Below are 19,543 nucleotides of genomic sequence, written 5' to 3'. Positions count from 1 at the left end.
CTTCTACTGTATTACAGGAATATTGTAGAACTGTAAATTAGGACAGTTAATCAAAACTGCAAATAGTTGGAACATAATCGATATCATTTCATTTCCAAAACAACCTGGTTAACACCCCTAGCAGCCTCTTTAAGCTGGGATGATCTAAGTTAAAGACTACACCATAATACTCTTGCTTTACAAATAGCCAACACATGGAAGAAGCAGTCTTCCAGTGTTTGCCAACCTCACAAGGCAGCCCAATTTACTGTCATGTGGTGTTTCATTATTGTGCACTTTTCACAGTGGCTGCAAAATTTTCATGGTCCTTGAACATGTCACGTTCTGAGGACAGAACACAGACATTTTATGACATGTACTACTGGCCATGTTCCCTCCAATCAGGTTTCTTCCCCTGCCACAATATCAAAACTGCTCTTGTCAAAGTCACAAATGACATCCTATGTGACTGTGACAGAGGTAAACTATCCTTCCTCATCCTTCTCGACCTCTCTGCAGCCTTTGACATAGTTGACCACCTCATCCTCCTCCAACACCTCTCCACTGCCGTCCAGCTGGGTGGGACTGCATTCGTCTGGTTCCATTCTTATCTATGTAATTGTAGCCAGAGAATCACCTGCAATAGCTTCTCTTCCCATTCCCTCACCATTACCTTTGGTGTCCCCAAAGATTTCTCCTTGACCCCCTCCTATTTTCCATCTACATGTTGCCCCTTGGTGACATCATCATATGCTGATGACACCCAGCTCTACCTCACTACCACCTCGATTGACTCCTGCACTGCCTCTAAATTATCAGACAGTTTGTCCGACACCCAAAACTGGATTAGAAGAAATTTCCTCCATTTATATATTAAAAAGACAGAAGCCATTCTCTTTGGTCCCGGCTACAAACTCCATTCCCTAGACACTGACTCTAGCAACTGAGCGTAAACCAGACTGCTCACAACATGGGTGTCATCTTTGACTTTGAGATGAGCTTCCGACCACAAACTTGAACCATCACTAAGACTGTCTATTTCCAACTCCGCGACATCACTCGACTCCACCCCTGCCTCTGCTCACCTCCTGCTGAAGCCCTCGTCCATGCCTTTGTTGCCGCTGGACTTGACTATTTCATCATACTCCCAACCAGCCTCCCACATTCTATCCTCTGTAAATATGTGGTCATCCAAAACTCTGTTGCCCATGTCATTACTTGCACCAAGTCCTGTTCATCCATCACCCCTGTGCTTGTTAGTGTACGTTAGTACACCTCAATTTTAAAAATCTCATCCTTGTTTTCTTATCTTTCCATGGTCTCTCCCCCTCTCTCTGTAATCTCCTCCGAGATATCAGTGCTCCTCTAATTCTGGCCTCTTGAGCATCCTCAGTTCTAATTGCTCCATCATTGGTGGCTATGCCTTCAGCTGCCAAGGCCTCCCTAAACCTCTCCAACTCTCTAACCTCTTTTTCCTCCTTTAAGACACTTCTGAAAACCCATCTCTTTGACCAATCTTTTGATCATCTGCTCTAATATCTCCTTATGTGGCTCAATGTCAAATATTGCTACATAACACTCCCGTGAAGCACCTTGGTACATTTTATAATGTTAAAGGTGCTATGTAAATTACAGTTGTTATTGTTGTTAATGTATTTACAATTTACAGGTTTATTGGTTGCTACAGTTTAATCAGGATGATTTCTTGAATTGAAAATACATATACTGTTGTTATGTAATATTATCCGTTACACAATGTATGATACTACTGTGCAAAACTCCATATTACTAACTATTGTCTTGATGGGAAATAGCATGACAAAGGCAAGTAGTTATAGTGCCAAGACCTTTAAGGAACGTAATCAATTTGCTGAAAAATTATCACTTACTTTGCCACAAATATGTTTTTTTAAAAGAAGAAACTGGCCCATAAATTAGATTGTGCCTGAAATGGGGTATAATCCAGGTGTAGCATGTGCTGCAAACAGGCCAGCAGCAGGATTACGGCAAATTGAGATTCTGGCTGAGGGCCTACGGTAAGCCTGGGTGAAGGACCTGGGGGAAAGAAGCAATCAGAAGGAGGGCAAATATGGCCCGCTCCTTCTAGCTCCACATTCAGACAAGTACAAAGCTTTTAATTTAACTTTTGGATAGCAGCCTCCAGTGATCTCTAAGAAATGCTTGTTTGGTTGTGGCATGCCTGAAGAACAGGACTGCAACATGCTTGGCACAAGTTGCGCTGTTAGGAGGCACTATCACAAAAAGTCCTGAAACAGGTGTTAGGCCCCTGGTTTGCAGTGGGTCTAATGCCAGTTTCCGATGGGCACCCTGGAAGCATACAGGGTGTCCTAACCAAGGTGGCGTTTGTTGTTTCCGAAAATGGGCACTGTGCAATCAAATTTCTTGGCTACTGTGTTTTATTCCATAAGCTTCTTGTAGTCATTTCCAATACACATAAAAAATACAGAATCAAATACAACATTGCATTATGTAACAACAACCTCATTTGCATTCTGGTTAGAGGTTTCAACATCAACCTTCCTTGGCTCATGAAGAAAGAACAGTTCACATGAAAACAATTGCAATGTTCCTAATCACTCTCTAGCTGTATAAAACAACTAACTCTACATCATTGTTTCATTATTACATGAACTACAAAAGTTCATAAAAAATAAGCAGTATTATAAAATACACCATAACAAAGTTACTGACATGAAACAAAGCTTCTTATTTTGAAACAGTGTTGTAAGTTATAACACCAACAGCTGATAAGCAATTTATTTTAAATATATAGTGCCCCTACTAAGCTTTTAGCAGCATTCTTTTTGTTTAATTTTGAAAGAATTATTTAACCAATTAATGAAGATGTGAAGTTGAAATATAACAGGATTCAACAGTTTGGTTAGAGTTTAAAGATAAATTATTTATTGAGAATACATCTTCAAATGAGAGTCTCCTCCAAACATCATGGACCAAGTCCCAATGAAACTTCTTGACCTGTCATGAAATACACAAGGATCTACCCAGAATATATAAATGATTTATTGCTCATTGATTTACATTAGAATTAAATTAAATAAAACACAATCCAGCGTACAGCTGTTAATGAAAAACGTCCACATTATAAACCAGGATCAAAACTTAGTCCAGTAAATTGTGCCGCAAAGCAACTTCATACATGGTTTTCAATGTTCTGGAAGAATAGGCAGAAAGGAAAAGGAGGTGGGGTAGCTTTGTTATTAAAGAAAGGGATCAGTGCAGTTGTGAATAATGATATAGGTGTAATAGATCGTGATGTAGAATCAGTTTGGGTGGAAATAAGGAATAGCAAGGGAAATAAATCACAGGTGGGAGTCATCTATAGGCCCCCGAGGAGTTGCCTCTCTGTAGGGCAAAGTATTAATCAGGAAATAATGGAGGCGTGTAAGAAAGGCACTACAATTTCATGGGTGATTTTAATTTGCATATAGACTGGACAAAACAAATTGGCAAAGGTAACATGGAAGATGAATTTGTAGAGTGCATCAAGGATTGTTTCTTAGAACAATATATTGCAGAACCTACCCGGGAACAGGCTATTTTAGATTTGGTAATGTGTAATGAGGTAGGATTAATAAGAGATCTCGTAGTTAAGGATCCTCTAGGGGGAAGTGATCATAACATGGTAGAATTTCAAATTCAGTTTGAGAGTGAGCAACTCGGGTCTCAAACTAGTATCTTCAACTTAAACAAGGGCAATTACAGAGGTATGAAGAAAGAGTTGTCTAAAGCAGGCTGGGAAAATAGCCTATAGGGAAAGTCAGTAGATGAGCAATTGCAGACTTTTAAGCCGATATTTCATAACACTCAGCAAACATTTATTCCGGTCAGAAGGAAGGACTGGATGAGCACGATGAACCACCCGTGGATATCAAAGGAAGTTAAGAGTATTAGATCAAAAACAAAGATGTACAAAGTGGTGAAAGCTAGTCGTAGGCCAGAGGATTGGGAATTTTTTTAGGAACCAGCAGCGGACGACTAAAAAACTAATAAAGAGGGAGAAAATTGATTATGAGAGTAAATTGGCAAGAAATATAAAAACAAACAAGAGCTTCTACGGGTATATAAAAAGAAACAGAGTAGCTAAAGTAAGTGTGGGACCCTTCGAGGATGAGACTGGGGAAAGAATAACAGGGAACAGGGAAATGGCACGATAACTTAAACCAATATTTTGCATCGGTCTTCACGGTGGAGGACACTATAAACATCCCGACAATAGTAGATGAGCAAGGTGTAAATAGGAGGGAGGAACTTGTAACAATCTCTATCATGAGGGAAAAGGTGCTTGACAAACTGATGGGACTAAAGGCAGACAAGTCACCAGGACCTGATGGCCTACATCCAAGGGTTTCAAAAGAAATGGCAGCAGAGATAGTGGAGGCATTGGTCATAATATACCAAATCACACTGGATTCTGGTAGGGTACCAGCGGATTGGAAAACCGCTAATGTGACGCCTCTATTCAAGAAAGGAGGGAGACAGAAAGCAGGAAACTATAGACCAGTTAGCTTAACATCCGTCATTGGGAAAATTCTAGAGTCCATTATTAAGGAAGAAATAGCAGGACATTTAGAAAAACATAATGCAATCTAACAGAGTCAACATGGTTTTATGAAAGGGAAATCATGTTTGACAAATTTGTTAGAGTTCTTTGAGGATATAACAAGCAGAGTGGATTTTTTTTAAAATTCATTCATGGGATGTGGGCATCGCTGGCTAGGCCAGCATTCATTACCCATCCCTAATTGCCCTTGAGAAGGTGGTGGTGAGCTGCCTTCTTGCACCACTGCAGTCCATTTGGGGTAGGTACACCCACACTGCTGTTAGGAAGGGAGTTCCAGGATTTTGACCCAGTGACAGTGAAGGAACGGCGATATAGTTCCAAGTCAGGATGGTGTGTGACTTGGAGGGGAACTTGCAGGTGGTGGAGTTCCCATGCATTTGCTGCCCTTGTCCTTCTAGTTGGTAGAGGTCGCAGGTTTGGAAGGTGCTGTCTGAGGAGCCTTGGTGCATTGCTGCAGTGCATCTTGTTGATGGTACACACTGCTGCCTCTGTGCGTTGGTGGTGGAGGGAGTGAATGTTTGTAGATGGGGTGCCAATCAAGCGGGCTGCTTCGTCCTGGATGGTGTTGAGCTTCTTGAGTGTTGTTGGAACTGCACGCATCCAGGCAAGTGGAGAATATTCCATCACACTCCTGACTTGTGCCTTGTAGATGGTGGACAGGCTTTGGGGAGACAGGAGGTGAGTTACTCGCCGCAGGATTCCTAGCCGCTGACCTGCTCTTGTAGCCACGGTATTTATATGGCTACTCCAGTTCAGTTTCCCTTCAATGGTAACCCATAGGATGTTGATAATGGGGGATTCAACGATGGTAATGCCATTGAATGTCAAGGGAGATGGTTAGATTCTCTCTTGTTGGAGATGGTCATTGCCTAGCACTTGTGTGGCGCAAATGTTACTTGCCACTTAGCAGCCCAGCCTGGATATTGTCCAAGTCTTGCTGCATTTCTACACGGACTGCTTCAGTATCTGAGGAGTCACGAATGGTGCTGAACGTTGTACAATCATCAGCGAACATCCCCACTTCTGACCTTATGATTGAAGGAAGGTCATTGATGAAGCAGCTGAAGATGGTTGGGCCTAGGACACTACCCTGAGGAACTCCTGCAATGATGTCCTGGAGCTGAGATGATTGACTTCCAACAACCACAACCATCTTCCTTTGCGCGAGGTATGACTCCAGCCAGCAGAGGGTTTTCCCCCTGATTCCCATTGACCTCAGTTTTACTAGGGCTCCTTGATGCCATACTCGGTCAAATGCTGCTTTGATGTCAAAGGCAGTCACTCTCACCTCAGCTCTTGAGTTCAGCTCTTTTGTCCATGTTTGAACCAAGGCTGTAATGAGGTCAGGAGCTGAATGGCCCTGGCAGAAACCAAACTGAGCGTCACTGAGCAGTTATTGCTAAGCAAGTGCCATTTGTTGGCACTGTTGATGACACATTCCATCACTTTACTGATGATTGAGAGTAGACTGATGGGGCAGTAATTGGCTGGGTTGGACTTGTCCTGCTTTTTGTGTACAGGACATACCTGGGCAATTTTCCACATTGCAGGGTAGATGCCAGTGTTGGAGCTGTACTGGAACAGCTTGGCTAGGGGCGCGACAAGTTCTGGAGCACAGGTCTTCAGTACTATTGCCGGAATATTGTCAGGATCCATTGCCTTTGCAGTATCCAGTGCCTTCAGTCGTTTCTTGATATCACGCGAAGTGAATCGAATTAGCTGAGGTCTGGCATCTGTGATGCTGGGGACCTCAGGAGGAGGCCAAGATGGATCATCAACTTGGCACTTCTGGCTGAAGATTGTCGCAAATGCTTCAGCCTTATCTTTCACACTGATGTGCTGGGCTCCCCGATCATTGAGGATGGGGATATTTGTGGAGCCACCTCCTCCAGTTAGTTGTTTAATTGTCCACCACCATTTATGGCTGGATGTGGCAGGACCGCAGAGCTTAGATCTGATACGTTGGTTATGGGATTGCTTAGCTCTGTCTATCGCATGCTGCTTACGCAGTTTTGCACGCAGATAGTCCTGTGTTGTAGCTTCACACCTCATTTTGAGGTATGCCAGGTGCTGCTTCTGGCATGCTCTCCTACACTCTTCATTGAATTAGGGTTGGTCTCCTGGCTTGATGGTAATGGTAGAGTGGGGGATATGCTGGGCCATGAGGTTACAGATTGTGGTTGAGTACTATTCTGCTGCTGTTGATGTCTCACAGCGCCTCATGGATGCCCAGTTTTGCATTGCTAAATCTGTTCGAAATCTATCCCATTTAGCATGGTGGTACTGCCACACAACACGAAGGAGGGTATCCTCAATGTGAAGGCGGGATTTCGTCTCCGCAATGACTGTGCGGTGGTCACTCCTACCAATACTGTCATGGACAGATGCATCTGCGGCAGGTAGATTGGTGAGGACTAGGTCAAGTATGTTGCCCCTCTTGTTGGTTCCCTCACCACCTGCCGCATACCCAGTCTAGCAGATATGTCCTTTCGGACTCGGCCAGCTCGGTCAGTAGTGGTGCTACCGAGCCACTCTTGGTGATGGACATTGAAGTCCCCCCCACCCAGAGTACATTCTGTACCCTTGCCACCCTCAATGCTTCCTCCAAATTCTGTTCAACACGGAGGAGTACTGACTCACCAGCTGAGGGAGGGCGGTAGGTGCTAATCAGCTGGAGGTTTCCTTGCCCATGTTTGACCTGATGCTATGAGGCTTCATGGGCTCCAGAGTTGATGTTGAGGACTCCCAGGGCAACTCCCTCCCAACTGTATACCACTGTGCCGCCACCTCTGCTGGGTCTGTCTTGCCGGTGGGTCAGGACATACCCAGGGATGGTGATGGCAGTGTCTGGGACATTGTCTCTAAGGTATGATTCCATGAGAATGACTATGTCAGGCTGTTGCTTGACTAGTCTGTGGGACAGCTCTCCCAACTTTGGCACAAACCCCCAGATGTTAGTAAGGAGGACTTTGCAGGGTTGACTGGGCTGGGTTTGCCATTGTCGTTTCCAGTGCCTAGGTCGATGACGGGTGGTCCGTTCGGTTTCATTCCTTTTTATTGACTTCATAGTGGTTAGATACAAGTGAGTAGCTTGCTAGACCATTTCAGAGGGCATGTAAGAGTCAACCACATTGCTGTGGGTCTAGAGTCACGTGTAGGCCAGACCAGGTAAAGACAGCAGATTTCCTCATCTAAAGGACATTAGTGAACCAGATGGGTTTTTGCAACAATCGACAATGATTTCATGGCCATCATTAGACTAGTTTTTTAATTCGGGGGTGGGGCAAGAGGTAACAAAGGAGAAGGTGTAAGTAGGACAAGGTCACAGAATAGCTGACCAGAAGGTCGTGGAGCAAAGGCAAACAATATGTTAATGGTGTGTTGAAAGACAAAGCATTAGTACAGATAGGGTGTTAATGGACTGAAATTGAACAGCTGCAAGTACAAACATGAAAAAAACAGTGGGTAAGCAAACTGAACAAACTAAGATGAAATAAAATAAAATAAACACAAAAAATATATATATAAAAAGGGAAAAAGAAAAAAATAACTAAAAATAAAAGTAAAATGGGGGGCCCGTCATGCTCTGAAATTATTGAACTCAATGTTCAGTCCGGCAGGCTGTAAAGTGCCTAATCGGTAAATGAGATGCTGTTCCTCGAGCTTGCGTTGATGTTCACTGGAACACTGCAGCAATCCCAGGACAGAGATGTGAGCATGAGAGCAGGGGGGAGTGTTGAAGTGGCAATGGGAGTACCGGACTGGTTGCTTTCCCAAACTTGATTGAAATGACTACTCTAATGACTCTCTGCTATAACTTAGAAGATCCCGTCTGCTATAATCCACAAAGTGAAAGAATTATTTGCACAGACTGAGAAAAAGTTACAGCTTCAGTTAAAAATAAAAGTACCATTTAACTTGCTCTTCATTGTTAACCAAATTATATTGTGTTAAAGCTATGGTCCCTCTCATAATTGTCCTGTATTTTTCTGGTTCCTCTTGCAGTGATTTACAATACACAATTTTTTTTCTGTAGCTGAGAATTTAGCAGCCACAATAGTTATGAGTGTCTCCTTGAAAAATCATAGTCCGAATGGGTTCCGCACCTACCCTCTCCGCTGCATGCAGTTTTTGAATTACTGGAATGGTTGGCCATTGTAAATTGCCCCTAGTGTAGGTAGGTGGTAGGAGAATGGTGGGGATGTGGTAGGGAATATGGGATTAATGTAGGATTAGTATAAATGGGTGGTTGTTCGATGGTACAGACTCGGTGGGCCAAAGGGCCTGTTTCAGTGCTGTATCTCTCTAACTACTATTTGATTTACAGTTTAAGTAAACTTTGTATTTTCTTAACCACAAAACTAACCTTACAACTACAAAAGCAAAATACAGTGGATTCTGGAAATCTGAAATAAATACAGAGAGGTCATTGCCCTGAAACGGTTAACTCTGTTTCTCCCTCCACGGATGCTGTTAATCTTGCAATTACTCTGGTCAACAGCGTGACCAATGGGTGAGTGGTTCTAACAAGAACAGTAATACTAGGGAAGAACAAACAGGAATGGTGTGGGCAGAGAAAGTCAGTCATGTGCATTTTATAGAAGCTTCGAAAGTCATACATAGAATTTAAAGGGGGCAAGTGTTCATACACACACACACATGCACACACATACACACAGGCTTTACAAAGTTTAGGATTTGACCTATGACATGTGGAGAAGACTGGAAGTAGAAGAACAACACTTTTTGCAAATTACAGTTGCTGTTTGGATGCGGAGAATATTAAGAGAGATGAAAAAACTAATCCAAGTTAATTCCAAGAGGAAATAATTTTTCTCGGTCAAACTACAAATTGTAGCAATATCACATTAACAAAATTAATTTTAATTTGAATGAAATTGATGTGTATAACCTGTATGGTAATTATTCTAACGTATCAAATGGGCAATTTTAATTCCACATTCGAGTTACCTTTCAGAAAGAAAAAATGGCAAATGCAAATAGTTAAAAGTTCAATGAATGAAAATCCATTTACTAAAGTTACTTAATCTGCAAGGCTTTATGCAGTGGTTACATAGTGTATACACATATCTTTAAAGTTCTATACTCACTCTGTAGAATTAGAACGTGGTCTAAATTTCCTTCCTTTATTTTTCTTTCGGTTGGCTCCTAAATTCCCTGAAGAAAATAATCAGGAAAAATGAAAGACGTTATAAACAGGTGAATTACGTCAGCACAATTTTAAAACAATTCAGTGATGAAGAATTATTAAACATAAACATTACCATGGGAGGAAATACCTTCCCTTTTTCTGTTGTATTATTTTGAATATAAAGTGCTTCTTCCACCTACTTAGGGTTACAAATTGTTAGACATTCGTCCACCTTTTAGAACAGACTTCTATATTCTTCCACCAGTCAATATTTTGCCTCAAAGTTCAAAGAAAGCCACTTAGTTAAAGTATGTGATTGGTCAGTCAATTAATGGTCCTTATCACAGCAGCATACTCCAGCATCCTTTCCAGTCCTGGATATTGATTCAGACAATTAAAATGTGTGTGGTTATCTAAAAAAAAATGATTTGAAAGATAGTTGATAGTGACACTTGCTCTTTAATGCCTTTTCTCTACCTAACCTGCCAGTGCAAGTTCTATCTCCGCAACAGCGTTGAATAATGCCAAACGATTTGCACTGGCTGCATTTCCTACGCTCTCCAGTTTCTCTAATACCTGAGAACACCATCATAAGTGTGCAGCTATGGCTCAGTGGTTAGCACTCTCACCTCTGAGTCAGAACACAGTGGTTTCAAGGTCCACTCATGAGATTTGAGCATATAATCCAAATTGACACTTCAGTGCAGTACTGAGGGATTGCTGCACTGTCTTTCAGATGTGACATTAAACCAAGGTCCTGCTTGCTCTCTCACGTGGATGTAAAAGATCCCATTTTGAAAAAGAGCAGGGGAGTTCCCCCCTGTGTCCTGGCCAATATGTACTTCATTGACTGTAAAGTGCTTTGGGATGTACTGAGGTTGTGAAAGGTGTTGCATAAATGCAAGTTCTTTCTTTATTAACATTAAAGCATCAGTAAGAAAATAAATTTGATTGAGTGAATGCAGATGTAATAAAACCAAGTTTAACTGAGATTGAACTATTTAATGATGAGTTTAATCCAAATTAATTTTTAATTGCTTGCCAGTCCTAAATCTAATCTAAATACGATGGGGTAATGGGCATGCATCTGGTAGATGACATTTAATGTAGATAATGTAGTGCTATTTGCGTGGGTAGGGCTATCGCCACGCATGTATATACCATGCAGGGCTCCAAACTAATGTCTGTTGCATAGGAGAGAAACCTAGTGCATTAGTCTCCAAATACATATCAGCAATATGCAGAGGCATTGGTATACATAATCTAGGTTGACTGAGGGAGTGCTGCACTGTCAGAGCCTGTCTTTCAAATAAAATGAGGTCCCACTTAATCTCTCAAGTGGATATAAAAGATCTCACTATTCAAAGAGCAAGTGAGATTTCCTAGTCCCCTCCTTTTTTAAAATTTTTATTCATTCATGGGATGTGGGCGTCACTGGCCAGGCCAGCATTTATTGCCCATCCCTAATTGCCCTTGAAAAGGTGGTGGTGAGCTGCCTTCTTGAATTGCTGCAGTCCTTAACATTTATCTCTCAACCAACAGCCCCAAAACAGATCAGCAGGTTAATGCTTTTGAGGGACCTTGTCATTTGAAAATTGGCTGCTGCATTTTCCTACATTACAACAATGATCTACACTTTGAATGTAAACCATATTATTTATTACATTATAAACATATATATAAATAGCACTAACCCTGCCAGGAATTACTGCGTGGTCTGCCATTTTCACAGACATCTGGAATATGTTTTTCATGTGGAATCCGTTCACTCCAAGAATGGGAGAGTCCATTTGATCTGAAATATTAAAAGTATATGCAAGGTAATCCTCCACTTTCACCTTACAAAGAGATGCCAAATTGTTCTCTAGCTTCTCAAAGGTAGTGTACTAAGATACCAAAACAGAGATGTTGCTGTATCTGTCTTAGTATATTACTGCCGTCAAAATTTAAGTGAGGAAACTTACATAATTTAGCTGAAGGAGCAGCCTTTGGAGTGAGGACCCTTACGTGCTTACCTTGGTGCATGCAATTCATTACACGGTAGCTGATTCACAAGCAAGGAAAGAGACCCTGATAGCACGTGTGCAAAGTCATGGAGTGCTATGCACTTTCACAATTTCCCCTTGTGTGCTCTGTATTATTGTCTGCAAGTGCTAATTTTGTTTTTGTTATTAAGGGTCATGTCGGCCTACATTCTTGGCCATTTCAGTGTCTGTACAAGGGAGGAACAAATGCACAGTAGCACTCCTGAGGAAATTGTGCATGGCGCACGTTTTTCCACGATTCATTAAATCCTGTTGAGTGGTCTCAACACTATGTCCCTCCTAAATTTCCATTTTTTTTTCTCAAGAATGGATAGCAGTAGATCTATTTACAAACTTTCAAGATATGAGGTGAGGGTCCACTCTGTGAGCCCAGATATCCTCACCAATGCACAGCCCTCGCTCAATTAGCAGCGACTGGTGTACTCATGTGTGCTGTGTAAGGGGCCAACCAGCAACAACAAAATGCAAAGTGCTGACCCATGATGGTGGAATGCAGAGCACTAATCAGGGCTCCTGATATATGTTTTGTGGATACAGTGACTGGGCATGCTGAGAGTGAGTCCAAAGAAAGCACAGGAAAATAATGCTTAAAAAAAATCATACTCTAGTAGTGACTACTGCCAATTACTTACTGCTCCTCTGCTCTTTTTTCCGCGTCAGAGTTTGTGTATTTTCTCTGGCAACCATTAAGTTGTCTTCTTTCTAGATTCTCAGTCTTCTACCTCAGTTTCTCTTTGACCTACAGATGGTTCTAATGCAGTCTGAGCTACCCAGTAGTTAGGTCTCTGCAACCTGTACACTGCACTGCCAGAAAATAGATGTTTTTCAATTAGCCCCTTGGCTCAAGAATTCAGCCTCAAAGATTCTATGTGAATCCAAGAGACTTGGAAGAGATGACATTATCTGCTGTTGTTTGAGAGTAGGGAAGTGAATCTTGAAAAAAGGGAAGAGCTGATTAAAGCATTTGAATCTTTCTCTTTGCAAGCCTGAGGAGTTTTGTTGAGGTAAAAACTTTACATATGCTACTGCTACATGTAGGTCTCCTCTCAGCACAGCTTATCTATCATGTTGCTACTTTAAAAAAGCAAAAAAGGTTGTCAAAAAATGCCTAGCCACTCCAACTTGCCTTCCACCTTCCCTCAAGCCAGGTGCAGGTTTTCTGGTGCCTGTGCGAAAGTGGATATAATTCAGAACCGGGCATAAAACCAGCTTTTGCAAGAGCACCCCATACACACAGGGGTAAATGGGTTAAAATGGTTTAAAGCTCAAGCTTTATATGTTTGCTTTACTTTATTTGCTATGTAATTAATTCAATCTGCTTGTTGCTTGTAAAAGAATAGGTTGAAAGAGAAATGCAGACCTTTTCTTAGAACTAGATGCTGAATAGTTTGAGCTGACTCCAGGAGGTATGTCACTATAGAAAGAGTCAGCTTCCCCAGGCTTTTTGACATAGTCTCCTTGTGGCATTTGCCTACAAACAGTGAGAAGGTAGGAAAGAAGAGCCATCAAACCCGGAACAAGTACATCTAGAACTACCATACCTCATAACATTCTATCAAATAATTGCGTTCAAATTCAAATTTGGTTGATGTTATGCTGCATGGTATCACAAGCAACATACTTAAAAGCCGGCTATGTGGTAAATGAAAGCTGTAAAGTTAAACTTGTAAATGAATTAGTATGTCTGACAAGCATAAAAGTGAAGCAGCCAAAGGGTGCACATCCCCATGACAAATCTAATGCTGGGCAGCCCAATAGTTCTAGAGGAATGGCAGACTTCCAACCCAGTGGGTTGTAAGCTTGCATTCCGGCCTTAACTGGCATTCAGAAGTGTCTGTTGCCATTTTAGCTGAGTTTTGTCAGTTCTTGCCCATCCTGATTGGTGGAGCACACACAGCATGGAGCACTGAATCTGGGGGGGAGGGAAGACTGGTAAGTCTGCTTGTGGCACACAGAAGAACAATTCCCACAGCTGATCACAGAGTGACGCTGAAAGACGCCACTGAGAAGCTTGCATTCCAAGCTCTCTCCTCTACCAGCTGGAACAGACTGCTGCAGGAGAAGAGGACTAAAAAAAAAGACTACTACAGGGAGAAGGTAGAAGATGAAAGAGAAGGGGGAGGAAGACGGGGTGGCAGTAAAATGGGGTAAAACAAGGCTGTGGTGGGAAGGTAAGCCCGATGATTAATTATGAATTATCTGTCATAATGAAAGATTCCAGTAAAATGCATTTACATCTAAAAGGAAACACATAGAAGGGTTCAGTGGAAGCTTAAAATTAAACAAACATACCTTCTTTCTTGGTAGTTCCTTTCAAACATGAAGCAGAGGGAACAAGTAAATAAAAAAATCAAAGCATGTTCATGACAAGAAATTAGTTTATGAACTGGGATGTTAATAATTATATTACACGATGAATAATCATAGTGAACCATATGGTTCACACACTTTAAAGGCTGAATTTTATTCTCCTGCTGCTGGCAGGTGGAAAAAACGGCGGCCCGCACGCACAAAGCATGCACTGCCATGCCGCCGCAATCTAGCACATGGCAGTTCATTTCTATACACAGGGCAGCCTGCTCCTCTCCTCCCCCCGCATCCCCATCACGTGGCAGAGAAGGACTCTGCAACACCATCGCATCACGTGGCAGAGAAGGACTCTGCAATACCATTGGCTGCCTCTGTGCAGGCGCTGGTGCCATTTTTAAAGGGACGCCAGACCTGCACAGAGAGTACAAAGTTCAACCCTGAAAGTACCCCCCCCCAACTACACTGTACATTAATGTGTGACCGTTTCCCCCTCCCCTCCCAATACACAGAAGTTAAATGGTAGACCCGTTTCCTCTCTCCTAAAACACTTGAATTGAATAGCTGACCTCTGCTATGCCAACTGCACAAAATGCGGTGGTCACTCCTTCCCTCCTCAACACTAGAAATGCAGAGTTGACCCCCCCGCCCCCACTACAGTAAAAATCCTAAGTTCCGTCCTTCCCCACCTCAGTGGCGCCAGCTTTCCCTGGACGGGAAAGTGAAGGCACGTGAGTGCCGGTCATCGCACGGAAGATCACGGACAGCCAGCAAGATCGTAGGGAATGGTATGCTAATTTATTCATGTGCTTTATTTCAATATTTGAAGTTGAGTCCTGTCGCCAAGTGGCAGGGGGGTAGGGGAGGTGGTGCCACCATGGAGCCTCGCCGCTGCCGGCAAGATTGGGCCCAGCGAACCCGGTGTCGGGCTCCATGGCGGGCTGCTGCTGCTGCAATCTTCCAGCTCCCACAGGCCACGGAGCCCAACGTTGGAAGCTTAATAAAATTCAGCCCTTTATCTCTCTTAATCAACCTTGTATTCCCTTTACAGTTAATTGACTGCCAGAGTTTTGGTGATTTTAATTCTCTACATAAAAACCTAAGACAGTGGATCGCTTCTAGAAACATTAGTCTGAATTTGTTTTTATGGATTTTGGGGATGAATGTCAGATTATCAATGGAAAAATCTACATCTTTGAAGCATATTTCCTGGTAAGTGGACCAAGGAGCAATGTAATCTCATTTCTAAACTGGACGACTGCAGCCTATTATCTTAGCAGACCAGGAAGGTGAAGGATTAATATGGGATAGATATCCTTTACTGTTTCAAATAAGACAATGGTTATGCACAGAACTTTTTATTGCTCATATTAGTTTAGTTTAGTTTAGAGATACAGCACTGAAAAAGGCCCTTCGGCCCACCGAGTCTATGCCGACCATCAACCACCCATTTTATACTAATCCTACACTAATTCCACATTACTACCACATCCCCACCTGTCTCTATATTTCCCTACCACCTACCTAAACTAGGGGCAATTTATAAAGGCCAATTTACCTATCAACCAGCAAGTCTTTGGCATGTGGGAGGAAACCGGAGCACCCAGAGGAAACCCACGCAGACACAGGGAGAACTTGCAAACTCCACACAGGCAGTACCCAGAATTGAACCCGGGTCGCTGGAGCTGTGAGGCTGCGGTGCTAACTACTGCGCCACTGTTTACTTAAGCACATACCTGTCCTCCCACTCCAAAATTGGAATGATGACCATGTGTAATTATTTATTATAGTTCAATTCGTCAGTAACCCGTTACGAGTGATTTAGTGGCATAGCATAGTGATATGACATGGAGTGGAAAAATTCAGGTTTGTAACTGGTTGTGCTCCATATGCTAAGTTGCTTCATCAGCATTCAAATTGTTTTAGTGCTTACAAAAGGGCACCTAACTTTGTGACTCAAAGTAACATTAATACAGTCTTTGCTCCCTCCTTGCTGATAATCTGCAAGCTCCATTCACCACGGCAAATGGAAGGTATAGCATTCCCATTAACTGCATCTGCAGAGCAAGGGAATTTTATGGAGATATAAGGCATAATGTTATGAGCCTGCTGGCAGTGCATATCTGACCACTGAATTTAATAGATCAAGAGCAGTGCACAGCTGAATTTCCAATTCACCAGTGTGGACCTGTAATGTCATCCTGTAAATAGAATTTTTCCTAATGACCAAAAGGAAAATGATTTGCTATTGAGAGGCAGAGAAAGTTAAGGAAAATTAAAGCTATATCAAAACAAAAGCAAAATACTGTGGATGCTGGAAATCTGAAATAAAAACAAAAATGTTGGAAATACTCAGTCAGTCTGGCAGCATCTGTGGAGAGAGAAACAGAGTTAACATTTCAGGTCTGTGATCTATCATTAGAACTGAGAAATGTTAGAAACATAATAGGTTTTGAGCACGTGAAAGGAGGCAAGGTGGGAAGAACAAAAAGGAAGATCTGTGATAAGGTAGAGGGCAGAAGAGATTAAATGACAAAAGATTTCATGCACAAAGCCAAAGGAAGTGGTAATGGAACATGTAATGAAACAAAAGATGTGCCTAGAGGAGGTGTGAATGGCAGGATCCTGAATAGCTGCCGTCTGAAAGCAAAGTAAATACGAGAAAAAATACAAACCAGCAAAGACAAAATGCAGCAAAGGTTACAATCTAAAACTGTTGAATTCAATGTTGAGTCCGGAAAGCTGTAAAGTGCCCAGTCGAAAGATGAGGTGCTGTTCCTCAAGCTTTCATTGAGCCTCACTGGAACACTGCAGCAGGCCAAGGACAGAAAGGTCAGAGTGGGAGCACGGTAGAGAATTAAAATGACATGTGCCTGGAAATTCGGGGTCACCTTTGCATACTGAATGGAGCTGTTCCGCAAAGCAATCACCCAGTCTGCATTTGGTCTCCCCAATGTAGAGCAGACAGCATCATGAGCAATAAATACAGTATAATAAACTAAAAGAAATACCAGTAAATTGCTGTTTCACCTGAAAGGAGTGTTTGGGACCTTGGAGGGTGGGAAGGGAGGAGGTAAAAGAGCAGGTGTTGCATCTCCTGCGCTTGCATGGAAAGGTGCCGTAAGAAAGGGGAACTGAGGGGTGGACCAGGGTACTGTGGAGGGAACGGTCTCTTCAGAATGCTGAAAGGGGAGGGGAGGGGAAGATATATTCAGTGGTGGCATCATGCTGGAGGCTGGTGGGGTGGGAGGCGAGGACATGAACTTGCACAGCATCTGCATCCCTTTCAACTTCTACCAATGGAAAGAACAAGAATAGCACCATCACCTCCAAATTTCTGCCCAGCTCATCAGCATCCTGACTTGAACATATATCATTTTCCTTCATCATTACTTGGTCAATATCCTATTACCTAGGGGGTACAGTAACAAAATGGTTATGTTACCGGACATGTAATCCAGAGGGCTGAACTAGCGAGCATGAGTTCAAATCCTGCCACAGCAGCTGGGAAATTTAAATTCAGTTAATTGAATAAAAGTCTGGAATAAAAGGCTAGTATCTGTTATGATGACCACAAAACCAGATAGTCATAAAAACCCATCTGGTTCACTAATGTCTTTTAGGGAAGGAAATCTGCTGTCCTTATCCAGTCTGGCCTATATGTTACTTCAGACACATAGCGATGTGGATGGCTCTTAACTGCCCTCTGAAATGGCCTAGCAAGACACTAGTTATTCAAAAGGGCACTAAATGTCAGTGATGCCCATGAATGAATTAAAAAAAAAATCCCCAACACCATTGTGGCAGCATCATCATCACAAGGACTACAGTGGTTCAAGGAAAAGGATCACCACTACCTTCTTCGGACGAATAGGGAATAAATGTGGTCTTGCCAGTGTTGTCCACTTCTTGAGAATATGCATTTTTTAAAATGGGCAGTCAACAACATCTACCAATAAACGAAAGGAGAAGCTGGGCCAGTCAAATCACACTTAAAAACTTTGTGAAATTGGTTTGAGCCACTATATTGCATATTCCCACTTGGAAACACAGATCAAGAAGAACTTATAATAATGCAGAAAAATAAATCATTCTGCATAAAATTCTTATTCTTACTCATTTTGTACAGTGCTGCAAGGAAAATAAATTCTCAAGAGTCTATCTGTGTCCTCAAGTGGATGCATTGGTGATCATCTTTCAAAATTCTATAAATTCTGCAATAGTGCCTGCAGATTGGAAGGTTGCAAATGCAACCCTACTGTTTAAGAAAGGAGGGAGAGAGAAAACGTGGAACTACAGACCTGTTAGCCTGACGTCAGTAGTAAGGAAAATACTAGAATCTATTATAAAGGATGCGATTTTTGGACACTTAAAAAATAATGGTCTGATTGGGCAGAGTCAACATGAACTTATAAAGGGGAAATCATGTTTGATAAACTAATTGTTAAGAGTTTTTTGAGTATGTTACTAGTGGAGTGGATAAGGGGGAACCAGTGGATGTGGTGTATTTGGACTTTAAGAAGGCTTTTGATAAAGTCCCACACATGAGGTTAGTAAGCAAAATTAAAGCGCATGGGATTGGGGGTAATATACTAGCATGGATTGAGGATTGGGTAACAAGCAGAAAACAGAGAGTAGGAATAAATGCGCCATTCTCAGGTTGGTAAGCTGTGAACAATGGAGTACTGCAAGGATCAGTGCTTGGCCCCCAGCTGTTCACAATCTCTATCAATGATATCGATGTGGGGACGAATTGTATTGTTTCCAAGTTTACAGATGACACAAAACTTGGTGGGAATGTGAGTTGTGAGGAGGATGCAAAGAGGCTTCAAGAGGATTTGGACAGGCTGAGTGAGTGGGCAAGAACATGGCAGATGGAATATAATGTGGATAAGTGTGAGGTTATAAACTTTGGTAGGAGGAACAGAGGTGTAGAGTATTTCTTAAATGGTGAGAGATTGCTAAGTGTTGATATTTATAAGTCACTGAAAGCTAGCATTCAGGTGCAGTAAGCAATTAGGAAGGCAAACGGTATGTTAGCCTTTATTGCAAGAGGATTTGAGGAAAGGAGCAAAGAAGTCTTGCTTCAATTGTATAGAGCATTGATGAGGCCGCACCTGGAATATTGTGTGCAGTTCTGGTCCCCTTGCCTGAGGAAGAATATACTTGCCATAGAGAGAGTGCAGCGGAGGTTCACCAGACTGATTCCTGGGATGGTGGGATTGTCCTATAAGGAAAGATTGAGGAGACTGACCCTGTATTCTCTGGAGTTCAGAAGAATGAGAGGCAATCTCTTAGAAACTTATAAAACACTAAATACAGTGGCTACAAAAGCAGGTCAGAGGCTAGGAATCTTGCGGCTATTAAATCACCTCCTGACTCCCCAAAGCCTGTCCACCATCTACAAGGCACAAGTCAGGAATGTGATAGAATATTCTCCACTTGCCTGGATGGGTA

The 19,543-nt window shown here is 42.3% G+C and overlaps 1 protein-coding gene across 6 annotated transcripts in view; it reads right to left on the bottom strand.

Annotated features, from left to right (window-relative positions):
* adam22 (ADAM metallopeptidase domain 22) overlaps positions 1 to 19,543 on the bottom strand; it is a 430,588-nt gene that overhangs the window by 16,314 nt on the left and 394,731 nt on the right. For 2 of the 6 annotated variants that reach the window (XM_068013002.1, XM_068012995.1), the window contains exons 26-29: positions 14,072 to 14,089; positions 13,140 to 13,250; positions 11,429 to 11,529; positions 9,694 to 9,760 (exon numbers count right to left, since the gene is read on the bottom strand). In XM_068013002.1, coding sequence (XP_067869103.1) covers positions 9,694 to 9,760; positions 11,429 to 11,529; positions 13,140 to 13,250; positions 14,072 to 14,089 — 297 coding nt within the window. Of the gene's footprint in view, positions 1 to 9,693; positions 9,761 to 11,428; positions 11,530 to 13,139; positions 13,251 to 14,071; positions 14,090 to 17,464; positions 17,499 to 19,543 lie in introns of those variants that run through there. The other 4 variants (XM_068013011.1, XM_068013020.1, XM_068013026.1 and 1 more) reach the window with 4 other exon arrangements.

Source organism: Heterodontus francisci, chromosome 2 (assembly GCF_036365525.1).
Source record: "Heterodontus francisci isolate sHetFra1 chromosome 2, sHetFra1.hap1, whole genome shotgun sequence".
Classification (NCBI taxonomy): domain Eukaryota; kingdom Metazoa; phylum Chordata; class Chondrichthyes; order Heterodontiformes; family Heterodontidae; genus Heterodontus; species Heterodontus francisci.
The sequence above is the reverse complement of the archived record's forward strand: the minus strand, read 5'-3'. Positions and strand labels throughout refer to the sequence as shown.